The sequence below is a fragment of the Penicillium hispanicum genome (assembly GCF_028827665.1).
Source record: "Penicillium hispanicum strain IBT 35686 chromosome Unknown utg000001l_segment0_segment0, whole genome shotgun sequence".
In the NCBI taxonomy this organism is placed as follows: Eukaryota; Fungi; Ascomycota; class Eurotiomycetes; order Eurotiales; family Aspergillaceae; genus Penicillium; species Penicillium hispanicum.
Genome location: NW_026623193.1, coordinates 2,753,441 through 2,770,485, shown reverse-complemented (window position 1 = coordinate 2,770,485; position 17,045 = coordinate 2,753,441). Strand labels below are relative to the sequence as shown.

Here is a 17,045-nt window from a genome sequence, read left to right as displayed (position 1 = left end):
AGCTACATGACTAGAAGTAGTTGTTAAGAAAGTTTATTGAGTACCTAACTTTCGCCTGATATACCTGCTGCATAAATTCCTTGGGACCTCTACATCAGGATAAAGCTCGTATAGATCACGCGATATAGAAATGTAATATATGTACTAATTCACCCCCTAAGTTCAATCCCTATTAAATTGAATGTTTTTGACAGCCTGGATCATTCGAATTTAACGGGGGATTACTGTATTAGTTAACTAGTAGAGCGGGCCCGGGGTACTGCGGCTCATCCATGGTAAGGGGTCAGGTGATGTGGGTACGGTGGAGGATGACGAAGAGAATACTCAACTGGAGTTGTCCAGGAGACAATGTCACCAGCGGACAGCAAAATGCGAATCGTAGCACTATGTAGGAAGCAAAGCAGTCAGATGCAGTAGTTCAAGTCATAGGGCTCGCGCAGTCACGCTCCAGTAATAAGGTGCATCACGTGGAGTTTGAACGGGCAGAATGTTTTGGTCCACCTCCGCCCCTCCTTTGCCCAAGACCGGCATCTTTTGTTGCTCTACTCTACTCTGCTCTCCATGGCTGTCCGTGTGGACCTGTCGGCCTCTTGACTGTGGACGTTGCCATCGACTGTGAGAGGTAGCCAAGCGCCGTCCGCTCTCGCCCCCTCGCGTTCTCACCTTCGCTCTTGCTCCCCCCACAAAAGCTTCACTCGACCAGCCTCCGTATATCAGCAGCAACGGTGGGGTCCCGACCCAGTGGGTTGCTAGGAGCACCTAGCCAGATTAAAATTCCACCATCCTGACCGCCTCTCCTATAGCTCCCTCGCAACCCCTCGCGGGACAAAAAAAGTTCACGAAGCTTCACTTGGTCCCTCGTCCGTGTCAGATTCAACTTTTCCCTGCGGTCGTCGCCCGGGGGTCCGACTTTCCCTCTCTAGCGCGGGGCGATCGCTCTTCCCCGTTTATATTGCCCTCGGACATCCGTATTAGCGCCAAGCGAACCTCCTCCCCTCACCTCTCACCTTTAAACGCCATGCCCTGCTTCAAAGGTCTTGCCGTGAGCATCCACACCCCGGATGGCCCAATCTCCGAATACTCCATCCAGCGCCAGTCGCGCGCATCGCGGATAGCTTGCTTCATCCCCGTGCCCCCGCCCAAAGTCCTCGATTCCACCAAGGGAAAGCCGGAGCAATCAACTTTCGCCATCTCCATCACCCTCCTGAACTCCGGCCAGGACGTCCCTTACTCCGCCCCGAAACCTACCCCCGAGGCCCCCTCTCCCAAGCCGAAGGTGGTGGGAGGGCTACCCGGTGGAACCAATGAGCGCGGTCAGTACTCCGGCGCGGTCGCGCCCTACCAGGCATTGACCAACTCGCCCAACGAGACGGTGGCGGCCTATATCTATTTCGACGGAAGACAGAAAGAAGAAGTGGCTACATTACTGCGGCGGGGAGAAGAGACCTGGGTAAACTCGCGTTGGGTCAGCGTGCCCGAATCCGAGGGAGGGGGTATTGCTGAGCGCGAGTTCCTCTTCCGTGAGGTCGGTCTGGAGCGCTGGCTTAATGGGTTAGATCTAGAAGGCAAGGATGCAGCTGCCAAAATCGAGCGGCGGCGGCAGAAAGTTGAGAAACGCCGTGCGAAGCGGGCGGAGGAAGGTCAGAGTGCGATGGAAATGGAAGCCAACCCCTCGAAACCCAAGAATATCATGCGCTACGGCAACGACGCAAAAGCGCCTCTTGAAAACGTCTCCGACGACGACCTATCCTCCGACTCTGACGACGACGACCCGATTCCCGAGACTACTGGACAGATCAAGGTGGCCTTGTTCCGCGTTTTGGCCTCCGGCGAAATCAAGCGGGGCGAGTATTCGCCGCAATTCGATGCGCACGATGACGATGAGGGTGGTCAGGATAATAGCGGCGGGGGAGATGCCGACATCGATCATACCACGAGCTTTGCGAAACCCAAGTCCTTGGATCCGACAACCATCAGTACACAGACGGTCACTGGCATTGACCCGACTGACAAGCCTTACGCCATCTTCACCTTTATGTATCGTGGTGAACGTAAGTAGCTCATTATGGCCGCAAACCGATATCTGGTATAGCTGACAACATGTCCAATACGCAGGGCAATTGCAGAAGATGGGCATCTTGAAGGATCCCAAAGCGCAAGACACTCCAGCTACGAAGCGAAAGTCACTGCAAGCAGACTTTGCCAATCTCGGTCCCTTGAAGCCAGGGGGGACTGTTGGGTTTCTCAATTTCCGGGACCAAGAAAGCTCACGGAAAGGCAAGAAGGACGACGATGACATGGACAGTGATGACGACGAGACCGACAATCCAATTCTCGGCAAAGCCGATGATGACGAGGGCAAGGACGATGACCGGTTCTTGTCCCCTGATGATATAAAGCGCCAGGGAGAGCTGGCGGAGGGTGTTCGCAAGATTCGGGTATGTTCCGCTCCAGCTTGCGGGGTCTTCTCTCTTTCCATCGTCCAGATTTACTAATCTTTCCACAGCTCAAGCGCCAGCACTCCGCTGAGCCTTTCGCCGGCAGTGGTGAAACTTCCACTGATACACCGGCTTCCGGGACCACACCCCCGGCTCCTGAGCGCTCTACCACCCCGCCGAAGACCACACCCAGCGCCGGCACCTCTGAGCAGCCTCAGGCGCAGGCTCAACCTCCCGTGGAGTCTGTGGATGGATTCCTGGGCAGTCCATTGAAGAAACAGCGAGCGAGCGTCTCTACCGCAGACGAGAATGCCCTGCGGCGTCGGATTGCAGAGTCATCTAGTCGCATCAATGAAGTGCTCGAACCTGGCGCGGACGAGACCAAACCACCCAGTACAGGCTCGTTTGGTGATAACCTCAACCCCCAGGGGTCAGCTGCTCCAGCCCCGCAGGACGACGAGGAATTGTGATCCGGGAACGATGAGGTTTTCCGCTAGAGCCCCTAAACGGGATTTGGAGTCGATAGACACTCTCTCCTATGTAAAGGGACCAAACAGCTGGACCACAGGCAGGATTTGCTTTGTCGTCGATTTGGCGGACCGATTCGGTTGCCCATCTTTCGTTTTCCTACCTTTACGCCGTCACGTCCACAGTCTACACTACAGCAAGCATTCTGAAGGGAAGATACATTAGCTGCGTTGCCAGAGGGCGACTTGTCCATAAAATTGCAGCCGAGATGTGTTGAGTGACACATTTCTGGTTTTAGGCTTTCATGTGTGCACATGTAATTCTTGATCTAGGGAAGCGCCCCGAGTAGTTTGTAGGTAGAACCAGAGACCAGCATGGAGTACAACTTGCGCCGTGGTGAGGTTGTGGCAGCCATCTCGGCCAAGCTGGATTTCCCACGGTGCATCTTCCCTTCTCCTCCGTCATGCTTGTTCAACACCTGCGGCCCCTCAGACCAGCACTTTTGTCGATATTCTGCAGCTGGACCAGCAGGACTCATATTCGGGGCCAGCCCGGCTGCTTTCTCCACCAGGTCAGAGATTCTTCCACCCCTTGGATTTCTGGGTTTCTCGCCGCTTCTCTCCCTCTGAGACTGTCCCATCCGAGGTGGACCCTGAAATAAGACATTGACAGAAAAGGCAGAACTTGCCGGTACGCACAGCTCAGTCTCTAACAACCACCATGCCGCTCGCCCGCTCGCACGATCCCTTGGTCTGGATCGACTGTGAGGTTCGTTCTCACTGTGCAACCAAGCAAGTGCAACGGCCAGTACTAACCAGTAAGGCAGATGACCGGCCTCGACCCGGAGCACGACCACATCCTCCAGATCTGCTGCTTTATCACCGATTCGCAGCTGCGCCTGCTGGAGCCCGACGGCTTCGAGACGGTCGTCCACCAGCCGGACTCCACCCTAGACAGCATGTCGCCCTGGTGCATCGATACCCACGGCCGCACGGGTCTCACCGCCGCTGTACGCGCCTCGACCACCAGTCCACGCGCTGCTGCCGACTCGCTGCTGGCCTACATCCGGCGTTACGTCCCCACATCGCGTACGGCGTTGCTGGCCGGCAACAGCGTCCACGCCGACAAGGCCTTCTTGGCGCGTGGGCCGTACGCCCAGGTCCTGGAGCACTTGCATTACCGCATTCTGGATGTTAGTACAATCAAGGAGGCAGCACGCCGTTGGGGCAGCGATGAACTGCTGGCGCAAGTGCCGCCCAAGCGGGAGGTGCATCTAGCTCGCGATGATATTCTCGAGAGCATAGCGGAGATGCGATTCTACAAGGAGAAGCTATTCGGATGAGCCTTTGTCGGAGCAAGTGTCGCCATAACCTTTTTCTCTTTTTTTTCCCTCTTTCTTTGCGAATTGTTCTATTTTATGATACCAGCTTGGACGGAAAATGTTGCGGAGCTTTGTGCCCCGCGGTATGTTGATTTCTCCCCATGGGAAAAAGAAGGGTTCGGCACGAGAATGTAGAAGCCAGTTGGGACGACTACGGATAATCCAACTGATAGGTGTCTCTTAGAACCCAATTGCAAGCAGGATATGCAGCTTCATCAAGACAACTGGGCAAGTTGCAAAACGTGGCAAGCAGAGCCGACTAGTCTAGTGTCGGTGGCACCAAGTGGGATGATCAACACATGACGCCAGCCCCTCCTTGCCCCGAGTCGGTGAACTTTCCCTCCTTCTCTTTCCAATCCTCACCAGGCTCATCATGTCAATCCAGACAGTCTCCATCCAGCCCTTCACAGACCAGAAGCCGGGCACGTATGTACCAATTGCTCCCCTCCCCTCATTTTTTTTACCAATTCATGGTTGACAATGCTCCAGTTCTGGTCTCCGCAAGAAGGTCAAGGTCTTCCAGCAGCCCAACTACTCCGAATCCTTCATCACCAGTATCCTCCTCTCCATCCCAGAGGGTGCCAAGGATGCTTTCCTCGTCATTGGTGGTGACGGCCGCTTCTACAACCCGGAGGTGATCTCCAAGATTGCCAAGATCAGCGCCGCCTACGGTGTCAAGAAGCTGCTGGTCGGCCAGAATGGCATTCTCAGTACCCCCGCGGCCAGCAATCTGATCCGTGTGCGCAAGGCCACTGGTGGTATTCTGCTGACTGCCAGCCACAACCCGGGTGGTGAGTAGAACGCCCTGTTGTTGCCTCTTGGTTGCTAGCTGCTCACGGACATTTGACTAGGCCCCGATGCCGACTTCGGTATCAAGTACAACTTGTGCAACGGAGCCCCTGCCCCGGAGACGGTCACCAACAAGATTTACGAAACCTCCAAGTCCCTTACCTCCTACAACTACGCCGACATCCCCGACGTTGACACCTCCAGCATCGGCACCAAGACCTACGGTCCCATCGAGGTCGAGGTCGTCCACTCGACCGCCGACTATGTGACCATGATGAAGGAGATCTTTGATTTCGATCTGATCAAGGAGTTCCTCAGCTCCCACAAGGATTTCAAGGTTCTCTTCGACGGTATGCACGGTGTCACTGGTCCCTACGGCGTGGACATCTTCGTCAAGGAGCTCGGTCTGCCCGCCAGCAGCACCATGAACTGCGAGCCCAAGCCGGACTTTGGTGGTGGTCACCCCGACCCCAACCTCGTGTATGCGCACGAGCTTGTCGAAGCCGTTAACAAGAACGGTGTGCACTTCGGTGCCGCTAGCGATGGTGACGGTGACCGCAACATGATCTACGGTGCCAACACCTTCGTCTCGCCCGGTGACAGTTTGGCCATCATTGCGCACCATGCCAAGCTCATTCCCTGGTTCCAGAAGCAGGGCGTCTACGGCCTGGCTCGCTCCATGCCCACCGCTGGGGCCGTCGACCGTGTCGCCCAGGCTCAGGGCCTGCAGAGCTACGAGGTCCCCACCGGCTGGAAGTTCTTCTGCAACTTGTTTGACAACAAGAAGATTTCCATCTGTGGTGAGGAGAGCTTTGGCACGGGTAGCAACCACATCCGCGAGAAGGACGGCGTGTGGGCCATTGTGGCCTGGCTGAACATCATCGCCGGTGTCTCTAAGCAAAAGCCCAACGAGACCCCCAGCATCGCCTCGATCCAGAACGATTTCTGGAAGACCTACGGTCGTACCTTCTTCACCCGTTACGACTACGAGAACGTCGACAGTGAGGGCGCCAACAAGGTCGTCGGCACTCTGTCCGACCTGGTCGCCAACCGCGACACCTTCGTCGGCTCCACCATCTCTTCCCGCAAGGTCACTGACGCTGGCAACTTCTCCTACACCGACCTCGATGGCAGCGTCTCCAAGAACCAGGGTTTATTTGCTACTTTCGATGACGGCAGCCGCATCGTTGTGCGTCTGTCTGGAACTGGCAGCAGCGGCGCTACTATCCGTCTGTATGTTGAGCGCTACGAGAGCGATAGCTCCAAGTTCGGCCTCAGCGCTCAAGAATACCTGAGCGAGAACATCGCCCTCGCTCTGTCGCTGCTCAAGTTCAAGGAATACGTGGGCCGCGAGGAGCCTGATGTCAAGACCTAAGGGACGCGTTGATTCTAGTGTGACCCGCTGGATGGTGATCACGGCTTACGTTTCTGATACGAGAAGACACGATGGATGACTGCAGTAGCAAAGTATACGGTCCAGGAATATTTTATTCTAGTAATATTATGTTCTTCGTTCCGCAGTGGTATAGTCTAGACCCAAAACAAAGGTTTCAATTCATTAGATATACGAGCCTGTCCTCTCGCTGAAAGTAGAACTGCAGTTCATTACTCATAGAATCATCAGGCCATAAAGCATTCCCACTGAAAACACAGGGACAACAGTCATAGAGCGAATCATGTCTTCCAGGCTGCAGCTGAAGCGCTCAGCTTCTGTGGCCACCACTCTTTCCATCGGACAACCCGTTCCTCACGCCTCGCCTCTTCGGCCGCAAAGACCACAGCATGGCTCATCACCGCCTCTTCCAGCGTACACCCGACAAACCGCGCTTGCGACGTCTCAACATCCAAGCCACCATTCTCCACGCCATCCACCGCGCTCACAAACTGCCGGGCCAAGCCATAGTCACCACCGCCGTGGGACTCTGCTCGCTCAGGCGGCGGACGGGGCACATCAATGACAGACGTCTTCGCCGAGCTAAAATCATAGATGGAGATGCTGTTACTATCATACTCGATCTCGCCGGTCGTCCCGTAGACACGCCCGCGGCGCTCACACTGCTTCTCCGTTGGCGCAATCATATGGAACGTAGCCGTCTTCGCGAGTCGCTTCGGATCCGTCTCCTCATCGTCCCAGGCGAAAGTAACCACCTGGTCATCACACACCGAGTTATCCGCCTCGAAGACGCAGCGCCCGTACCACGGACGCGCGGCGATCGTCGCATCCGAATCCACACTAACATCGTAGTCCTCCCGCAGCCGCGAAAGCAGATGCGATTCCGCCGCCTGCGCCCCGTGCCCCCGGTACACATCCTCGATGTCGGGGCAGACAATATCAACGGGCCACTTTGTGTGGCCCCGCGCCAAGTGGCGCTCGTTATAGATCTTCAGCGCACTGTAGCGACACTCGCGCTCCGCGGGGCACGAGAGGCAATTCGTCGCGTCCTGGGCGGCGGCCGGCTTGCGCGCGCGCCGGAACTGCGTCAGCGACCCCGCGGACGAGATCGTGTGCGGGAAGTGCGGCCGGTGGCCCGCGGCGCGCGCCGTCTCCAGCGACGGCGGCGAGCACAGCAGCCAGAGGATGAAGTCGATGTCGTGGCAGGACTTGGTGAGCAGCGAGCCGTCGCCCGCGGCGGTGGCGCGCCGCCAGTTCCCGCGCACGTAGCTGTGCGAGAAATGCCACCAGCCCACGGGCTCGCAGTGCTCGAGCGAGACAATGTCGCCGACGACGCGGTCTTCGAGCAGGAGTTTGCGGAGCAGCGTGTTGTGCGGGCTGTAGCGTAGGACGTGGCCGATGGAGAAGATCGTCGTGGGCGGTTCGGGGGTTTGGTCTGCGCCGGCTGGTGGTTGCAGCGTGCGGTAGACGGTGAGACAGTCTGCCAGCGAGAGCGCGAGCGGCTTTTCGCATAGGATGTGTAGTTGCAGCGGGGCGAGAGCTTGCACGATCTCGACGTGTGTCTCGTCCAGCGTGCAGATGAAGACGCCGTCTACCCCGGCTGGAGCGGTGCTGGGCGCAGACGCTGTGCCGGTGGGTGTCGGTTTGCCTGCGCCAGCGCGCTGTCGTCGCTCCGTCTCCCATTGCACCCACTCGCGCCAGTCGGCGAATTCCTGGCCTTCGGTGGGCGCGCCGGTAGCGCCCCAGATATAGTTGCGACCGAATTCGCGGCGTTTGAACTCATGCGGCTCGGCGACGGCGTGGATGGTGCCTGGTGTGGCGGTTGTGACGGCGCGCGCGTAGGCATTTCCCCGGGACCCGGCACCGATGACGAGAAAGCGTAATGGTCTCCGGCCTGGGCCGTTGGTGAGCTGGGCTGGTATATCTGGAGGAGGGAGTTGCGGTTCCTTCATAGTTGCGGGGAGCCGTCGCTAGTGATAAGGGTGATTGAAGGCACTGCAGATTAGATGGGTCTTTCTTAGACGGTTCAGCATATGGCCTCGTATGCAGACTCCTTCAAGTTGGCGAGAAGAGCAAGAGGCATGGGCTGTGTAAAAGGAGTTTCCAGTGCAGTCGGTGTTGCAACGCAAGAGGTTGCATTGCGGGGAGCGACATCAGCAAGATCGTGCGGGCGGTGATTGGCCCCGGGGTAACTATAAGCCCCGGCTTATCTGGGCCTGGGGGATGCACTTCTGAGGAGGTTAAGTAGCTAGCTGGCATTATCGTAGAAATGATACTTGTATATTTTTATCCTCACATAAAATATATCAAGGGTCTGTTGAGTAGTTATACTATTCTAGTGGGATCGTTCACGCCTTCAAGGAAAGATTACTTCTCTTAATTTTGATAATTGTTGTATAGTCCATACCCCCAGTATAGTCACATATTTACGTCCACAGGTATACCTATAATAATTCCAGGCTTTGAACACTTTCATATATGCATTATGCTATACAGAGGTCCCAGGGAGTTTTCGCGGTAGGTGAATTGATCAAACGTGGTCAATATCCTTTTTTTAACAGCTACTTCTCAGTATATACTACAAAGTAATAGGCTAGAAATATAGACAGTATGCTAGAGGAGGATTCTCTGATTCAATCTTTTCTGAAATGATAAGCAAATAGACCAAACTCATGACAATTGGTAATTTTTCACCAAATGAACAGAGGACACACTGGGGGGTTGAACTCATATTTCAAATAGAGTTAATATCAGGCATACTTATATGCATATATTGTGGTTTAGAAAATACTGTTTATGGTGATATTGAATCCATATTATGTAAATGGCATAAACTCCTCTTGCTTTGGTCTATTGCAGAAAAGAAAATTCAGTAATTCTGGGGAGCTCAGTCGGGCAAAGGTTTGCCTCTCATATCTACGGGCATTTCTTTCCCAGATCCAATTCGCTTTGAGACTCGTCTGTCCCAGGGGCCAAATTCTTCCTCGTGTTTTCGACCAAATTTCAGACTAAACCATTCAACTGCTTGCTGATCTGAGCAGGCATCAAGAATGTCATTATTGACCTCGAGATATGCTGCCATCATTGCCACCCAGGTGGTCAGTGATTGTCCCCAGTCTAAACCTCCATGATGCTCATCATCAATAGCACCTTTGACAAAGCTCTCCACCAACGCAGCTTCAAGTGGATGGAATATATTGTCATAGACGTTGTAGTTCGGCGGCTGATTAGAAGGGTCTTGCTTCGATTCTCCGGTAATATAGAGCATCGGGAGATGTGCGAAGGAATTTGGCACTAAATTGACCTTTAGACCCAGGTAGTGACCAACTGGATATTCGAATAATGTGGTTGATTGGTCGAGGCGCTCGTATTCTTTGTTGACTAGTTGCAAAGCCTCTTCTGGATTCGGGAGCGCAGCGAATATCTCAGGAGCGGGCCTGCGGTCAGGAACCGTCGCTCTAAAGCCAGAGTCCTTGAGCTTTTGACATGCTGATTGATAGTCCTTGTCATCTACGACGATTGTTGCCGTCTGAAGCTCAGTCAATAAACAATATGTCCATTTCAGGTGAGCCATCTTACATTGATCACGATAGGAACGCCCAAGTAGGTCATTGCCAACGGTCCCCATGGAAAATTGGCCAGGGGTGCAAGTGTCTGGCCTAATTCGATGATTATCGGGTCAGGTAGAGTCTGGCGCGGGCGTCGAAGCATTTTGATAAATTTCCTGAGATTCTGCCGATACGTCTGGGAAGTTGAAGTTGAAGTCAAGGCACTGTAAGAGGATTCTTGAACAAAGCGAGGGGCAAGAAGATATAAAGGAAGGCATGTGAAGTTGTCGGGATAGGGAGGGGATCCGTCCAATAGGAATCAATGAGAAATCTGTGTTGCTATTATGCCCAATCTGCCAATTTAGGGGGCGTACACTTAACTAATCATAACATACAGGAACAGGATAAACTATTAATGTGATTCTCCACACACTCATTCCAACATTATTAGATATCCTCTGTGGGACCCTTTCCTGCATATTTTGATTAGTTAAGCGTACGCCCTCTAGTAAATTGGCGGAATAGGAGTGTGCATGTGGCGAGTATAAGCTCCAGCTCATCTTGGGCTTCGGCGATGCTAGTCTTCAGTAAAAACTACTGTGAACAGGAAAGAATGCGCTTTAAGGCCCATTTTGGAAGACAATAATGAGTACAACTGAATGAACCTTCCACAATTTTCGTGTGTCAACAACAACGATACCAAGAGCTTTTGAGACAAATTCATTCCATCTCAAGGTCTTTCAACAGTCATTGATGAATAGACTTATATTTAAGGAAATATGGTTGAATGCCCTTTTGCCTGGATTTAGGTATTAATTTGAGAGCTATATCACTATACAGGGATTGTAGATCAGGGGACACCACCCTGGGTATATTGGAGTTATGATCAGATAGATAGCTGCTGAAGTATTAGTATATTTTACCTATCTATATGGTATATATATGAGATACCTGATTCCTAGAATCTTTCTGAGGGGAAAGTGAGGGAAAAGTAAGAGCTCACTCAAGAAGAGCTAAAGATTCTTTGAATACTCCTTACTCTAGGATAAGCATCAGAAATGCAGTGAGAATCCTCCTGGTATGGCTAATTACTTGCGACTCTAGAAGCTAGAGAGCGCCTTCCACTTGGGGAATCAGTGATCTTACCCTGAACTTGGTGATCTGAGCTGGCCGCTGTTTCCTTAGTTAGGGACATCACTACCCCCTGTCTCTCAGTCAAGAGTCCGCAGTCATGGATACTAACAAACCTGTGTTCTAGCTCACAACCGCCGCCAAGTTCCGGGGGAAATAACTCTCATCGGAGAGTATGACCCCGAGGCATATCCATTGTTACCTGTCCAGGCCGCCACTGCGACGCCTGGCCCTGAGATTGAGAATCGACAGCAGGACGCCGATGCGACTCCTGTTCCTGTGACCGCCGCTGCGACGTCCAGGTTATTCTTCGACCGGGCATGGAATGCTGTTTTGTCTTGGCTCCCCGGCGTTCAAACTAGACGCCGCCAGTCGACTGTTCTGGCGGCTTCGTCGAATGCCGCCTCTGCGACGCATATTGACGACCCTACTTCGAGTGACGCTCTGATCTTGAATTCCCCTGAGCAGGCTGACACTACGAAGCCGCTCGAGGGACATTCCTACCCTGTGCCTCCAATTTGTACGGTTCTTATACCTGCGAGTGGGCAAGAGGGCTCCTATCCAGTCCGTTTGGTGTTTGCTCCCAGGGGAAGTGATCTCTGGGAAATAATACTCGAAGCTATTATTTGCCAGGGAGATGAGAAGAGGAAATAGGTTTCAAATCATAGACCAACATCAGCGAGTTTCGGTGGTGGGTTGCCATCATCCATCTTGATACCAAAGAAAAAGGCCTGTCGTATTCTTTGCCATAGGATGTTGTCTCTTAAAGTCCCCTCAAGAAAGGGCTCGAACCAGATATCGAGTGCAGATCGTCGAGCCCCCGGAGTTTTAATCGCAGTTCCTCGGGCCTTTTCGCAACAGGCACAGTCTAAACTGCAATGTCCCACGCCCAATCTTCTTGTCTCTTTATGTGGTCGTTTGTGGCAGCATCCACATGGTCGGCCACAGCAACCGCCTCGTCTTGCGCAGTCCTCAATGAGGTCCGGATGGAGATACCACAGCGGGTCCTGTCGCAACGAATAATACGCTCTCTTAATAGGTCCAGCCGGCAACCTTGCTTCCATGAAGTAAAGTTTGTTCGTCCATATCCAGTAATTATTAGCAGCACTGTGTAGGGCGTTGGAGACGGATGCGACCTTTTTCTTATCGGCGTGGTTCTTTTTGGCTAACAGCGTCTCGCGCTGAGCAAGAAGCCCTTCCTCATGCTGGAGCGCACATCGAAGGAAGAAATCACAGATCAAGATGTCTATAAGACAATCTTCCAGGTCTTCGGGGTCCCGGAATCCGTTGTTACGCTTGAGGTAGTATTTTTCGACAGTCATTCGAAACATCTGAGTAGAATTGAAGTTGTCCGACTTCACAAGTCTGGCATCAATACGCTCAAGGAGCGGGACGAGTAGCCAGTTGAACATTTTGAGCCACGTAAGGGAGGACCTCAAAGTTATAAATCTTGATAAGAAGCAGTCTTCAAGTATTCAAAAGATCAAGAAGTGGTTAAGAAATAAAGAGATGGACCAAATCTTTGGGGTCTGCAAATTCAGGGTTCTTATACTAATGGGCAGGCCGCTCCAGAAGTAGAAAACACTGGCCTGCATAGGGAAAGTTCTAAATCTAAACGACACCCATGGTACTTGGTGCCCGAGTCCTTTTTGGCACCGGGCCTATTTGGTAAACCATCTAAGCACATCCTAGGGACTAGAATACCCGAGTTTGACTAAGCTTAGTAGTCGCAGCTTAAGCTACGACCACACGCTGGCGAATCAAAGCAACATCCCTCTCAAATCGAGGATCTCGTATGACCCATGCAGATGAGGCTGTAGGAGGATTTTAGGTAGTTCTCTAGAATAGGTAAGTGGTCAAGGCGGTGTGCGGAGACCTTGGGAAGTGATGCAGAAGAAACAACAGACATCGATCCTTGCGTCCCTCTTGCGCCCCGTGTTTCTCCTTTGTCTTTGAATATATCTCGGTATTGTTGTGGGACAAGTGCGTCCTCTGTTTCAATTTGAAGACACTTCATCCACAATGGGAACGCACTGCCATTCCTTGCGCCCTCCACAGCTTTTCTCAGTTGGTGTTTATCAATCGTTGCAACCAGGGGTATGCTAACTACCACCAGGTTGTTGGGAAAGATTCAGCCCAACCCACCACAGAGGAAATTGAAGCAGCCTTAAAAGAGAGTCGAAAATACTGGTTCAAGCTGGCATCATGGGCCTACGCCCAACGAGACAACGGGCTAGCTCCAGATGACATCGACCCGCGGCAAGCACTTCGCAGAGTTCCAAAATTCCAAGCACGGCCCAAGAAACTCCAAGATCGTCCTTTTGGGGCCTCTCCAGTGCTCAGCCTTTGTCTAGAAACCTCTTGTACTTGGAAGGTGTCAGCAAATGCGGATTGCAGTGCACTCGAAAGAGAAGTGTCAAGGTTCGCTATGCTACAACTCGGCGCCGGTGACTCTGTGCCATTCAAGCTAAATGGCGAGGTTTTTCAGTCGTGGACTGGGACCATCGAGGAGGGAGGCCATGGTGCAAATTATTTAGGGGTCCTCACTCTTGGCTGGTGCTATATACTTTCTGCACGCCTTGTAGAACTACGGGGGGAGGGTGCTTTCATGCGATACACCAAAGTCAAGGCGGAGTGCAACAGCGATCCTCGCCTGGATCGCCCAAGTGCACATCTTCTAGACATTGGAGAAGTGGACGAAGATGTCGCTCGATGGTGGTCGGCGCTACTTGCCCCAGGCGAAGGTTGGGAGGCCTTTGTGACCCGGGATCCGGCGGATTTTGTCGCACCATGGTCAATAATCCGGACGTGCGAAACGACCTTTTTTATCAAACATAAGACGCTTTCGCCGGATTCTAATTCTGGGCCCTTATCCTCAAAAAAAGCATTTGAGGTGCTCGCTGAGTTTGCTCTTTCTCATCAGCTAGGCAGTCAATTTTCTATTGCACTAGCGACAGCTCTTACAATCCCGCTACACAGATATTATACACTGACTGCTCGCCTACCATTCCCAAAGCCCATGTGCGGGAAAAAGTCAAGCCATTCAGTTGAAGCTATGCCACCGATGTGGTTAAGGCTTATGGAAGAGTTACCTTATTATATGACTTTAAGCTGCAACCCGGAACTCATGATGTCGATTCTCTGTGGTTCATTTTGGGAGCCTGGTGTTCCTTGCAATCTGGTTAGCCCATGGTTGCACCCGGTTCTTAATGAGGTGCTTGGTGGCCTGCCGATTAAGTCAGGGCATGATCAAGAAGTTCTTGGTTTGATGTGCGCGATTCGCCGACCAAGTATCAGTGCGCTGTGAATTGGAGCAGTAATCAGCGGCTTGGGTCCAACAATCCTTGAAATGGTCAAAATGGGAATGCCCCCGTTAGATCATAACGGGTTTGCCTGGACTGGGTGTCCGCAAAGCTTCATGGACATTTCAGGCTCTGGTCCATATACCTCTGAAACCCCTAGTTTCATTATGAGGCAAGATGTCTGGCGCTTGCTTCACCTCCCAACTATTGAAAATGATGATCTGAACTTCAGGCATAGACCATTTGCACCTTGGGCACCCTGCGGGAAATCGCCAACTAAAAACAGCGCCCTTCGAGTCATGTCACACCTTGAATGCCCTCGACATGAGTATCAATATGATTACTGGAACTGGGAGCTCGAGGATGGTGCAGTTATTAAGGACTACGGGTTCTCAAGAGATCTTTCCACATCCCAGCCCAAAAGTCTTTGTGCTCTTCCTAGCGTCGAGGCTTCAACGTCGTTCAAGGAGATGGATTTTGATGTTGATCAAAAGGCTTCCCAGAATGCTTCATGGGATATATTCCACTGGCTTTTCGTCAATGGGGAGGGTGTGCCTCCCGAAGAAATCTACCACGATGATTGGATTAAAGGAGCATGGGACGATGAGAGTGATTCCGAAGTCGATGAGCCGGATGATCGAAATTTGCAAGGATCCGATAATAAATTTCAACATCGCGTTCCCCCATGGCTTAATACAGCCTTGACAGAATTCTGGTCAAATCAAAATCAAAACTTTGTTACGGCAATAGTTACAGCCAAATTTAACATGGTGGTAGCAAGAGCTGCCGATTGGCCGTACAAACATGAAGACAGGCTCCCCGGCACCCGACGCATACAAGACGTCTCTATCAACCAGACCTGCTCGGTCTCTGTATAATCTGATTGCTTGTTGTGAGCCATTTACTCGGCATGCCGGATGGGCAGTGCACTCCTTGTAAGCATGGCATGCATTTTCGCATAAATAAAAATAATACCCACCAAGAAATCAATTCTGGGGGAGAAAAGATTGCTCATGGTCGGATTCGAACCGACGACCTCCCCATATCAAATGATCTTAATGCATACGAGTGGGGCGCTGTAACCACTTAGCTACACGAGCTGAACCTTGTGGACTTCTTAGTAAATTCCAGCTCATCATATGGACCGGGATTGAATAAGAACAGTAATAGGACAGGACGAATTAACAGTAACCTGATAAACAGGGGGACAACAAACAATTCGCCACTTCATACATTTTCGTTCTTTCCAACTTCAAGATTTCTCTTGTGTAAGTTGGGGAATTCCTGCGACGAAGATGCAAGTAGGCTAATTGTCATCGAAAACTGATAGAAGATTTTTCGGTACGATGTTTGGGCCTGTGATGATCCGGAGCTATTTGGTGGCGACATAGTCTCGATTAAGTGTACCCTCCCCCAATGAACTTTTTCTGTCAAATCATCCACCTGCCGTGAATACCTTTACATATCAGCCCCAGAGGCTGTATTCTACTATGGTTTAAAGGCTGCTCGCCTTGCAGGGTCTGATTCCAATGCTTGAGTTGCGTAGAAATACGGGTGCTCTTTCTTATCCACCTCTACCTCATTCTTGACATGAACTATGGCATGCGCAATTTCTTCCATTTTGGGCAGGCAAATTCAACATATGCATTTTTTAGGGCCACATGTTGGCGTGATATATATATATTCTTTGCCACAGAAGTGTTCTCTCTACCTTGGTAAGGTTATTTATCCGACTTCTGACATAGGTTGCCTTCCCCGACTCACGGCGTCATATACGGTTAAGTTGTCAAATTCCTGCCAAAGCAAGTTGCCATCCTCACATCTCTGGGTCGTATCAAAATCGATCAGAGCGGCCTTTGAATCGTGAAGCAGAAAATTAAAGCGATTGGTATCTCCGTGTCGGACTCCCACGTTATGTCGTCGAGGCAATACCGTCTGGCAGGTCTCGATGTCCTTAGGGCCGACGTGCCGTGCACCGGTTATGCGTTCCATGAGAAACCCCATCACCCGACCGTTTTCAGTCAAATGGCCAAGGAACCGTGGCCCAGTGTCATGGCCTGCTATCCATTGGTATGCGGTCGTTTCATTCCCGATATATTGAACCCCCCCCCCCAAAGGAAACGAGCAGACTTGGCAACGACAACGTCGTCGAACAAGGAACACCTGATTTCGTAGATGCCAGTTCGCAACTTTCGTCCAATCGACAGTTTCAGGCAATCGACATATGACCTCTTGCCGTGGTCTGAACACCAGGAAACTGAGTCATAATCGCACGAGCAATATTCGGTCGACCTTCTTTTTGCATCTTTGGCCACTAGTCTATCGTTCCAGTTTTCCGATGGAAGTTCTGGCAGGACCGAGACCAGGGAAGGCCAAAACACATATCGTCGGCGCTGTAGATACCAGGTCATATCATCGACCAGGAAGAGATGAGCCCTTGGTTGATTTTTCCTCCCGTAGTAGCTTTGATTTACGTCTCTTGGCCAATGTGTCAGGGTCTGTCAGGCATTCTTCGTGCCTTCACAGCTTTCTCCTCATTCATACAGGCGTGTGTTTCCCTCCTGTTATTTCCCCACATTCTCCAATATGATCCTG

The 17,045-nt window shown here is 52.0% G+C and overlaps 7 protein-coding genes across 7 annotated transcripts; 4 read left to right on the top strand and 3 right to left on the bottom strand.

The window, feature by feature from the left end:
* Positions 1-1,018: 1,018 nt before the first annotated feature.
* N7459_001060 (uncharacterized protein) lies at positions 1,019-2,908 on the top strand (the record flags this gene model as incomplete). Its single annotated transcript, XM_056940245.1, has 3 exons — positions 1,019-2,051; positions 2,116-2,438; positions 2,507-2,908. 3 exons carry the CDS (start codon positions 1,019-1,021, stop codon positions 2,906-2,908), a joined length of 1,758 nt encoding a protein of 585 aa, XP_056804525.1.
* A 718-nt stretch (positions 2,909-3,626) lies between these two features.
* Positions 3,627-4,248, top strand: N7459_001059 (oligoribonuclease; the record flags this gene model as incomplete). Its single annotated transcript, XM_056940244.1, has 2 exons — positions 3,627-3,674; positions 3,733-4,248. The coding sequence occupies 2 exons, from the start codon at positions 3,627-3,629 to the stop codon at positions 4,246-4,248; spliced, it is 564 nt and encodes a 187-aa protein (XP_056804524.1).
* Positions 4,249-4,660: 412 nt separating this feature from the next.
* Positions 4,661-6,451, top strand: pgmA (phosphoglucomutase PGM2; the record flags this gene model as incomplete). The annotated part of the gene is made up of 3 exons (XM_056940243.1): positions 4,661-4,713; positions 4,777-5,078; positions 5,139-6,451. 3 exons carry the CDS (start codon positions 4,661-4,663, stop codon positions 6,449-6,451), a joined length of 1,668 nt encoding a protein of 555 aa, XP_056804523.1.
* A 299-nt stretch (positions 6,452-6,750) lies between these two features.
* N7459_001057 (Gfo/Idh/MocA family protein) lies at positions 6,751-8,421 on the bottom strand (the record flags this gene model as incomplete). Its single annotated transcript, XM_056940242.1, has 1 exon — positions 6,751-8,421. One exon carries the CDS (start codon positions 8,419-8,421, stop codon positions 6,751-6,753), a length of 1,671 nt encoding a protein of 556 aa, XP_056804522.1.
* A 935-nt stretch (positions 8,422-9,356) lies between these two features.
* Positions 9,357-10,180, bottom strand: N7459_001056 (uncharacterized protein; the record flags this gene model as incomplete). The annotated part of the gene is made up of 2 exons (XM_056940241.1): positions 9,357-9,998; positions 10,049-10,180. The coding sequence occupies 2 exons, from the start codon at positions 10,178-10,180 to the stop codon at positions 9,357-9,359; spliced, it is 774 nt and encodes a 257-aa protein (XP_056804521.1).
* A 1,836-nt stretch (positions 10,181-12,016) lies between these two features.
* On the bottom strand, positions 12,017-12,560 carry N7459_001055 (uncharacterized protein; the record flags this gene model as incomplete). The annotated part of the gene is made up of 2 exons (XM_056940240.1): positions 12,017-12,119; positions 12,145-12,560. The coding sequence occupies 2 exons, from the start codon at positions 12,558-12,560 to the stop codon at positions 12,017-12,019; spliced, it is 519 nt and encodes a 172-aa protein (XP_056804520.1).
* A 704-nt stretch (positions 12,561-13,264) lies between these two features.
* N7459_001054 (uncharacterized protein) lies at positions 13,265-15,328 on the top strand (the record flags this gene model as incomplete). Its single annotated transcript, XM_056940239.1, has 2 exons — positions 13,265-14,444; positions 14,466-15,328. Coding segments are annotated over 2 exons (2,043 nt in total), but the record flags the coding sequence as incomplete, so codon positions are not given.
* Positions 15,329-17,045: the final 1,717 nt, after the last annotated feature.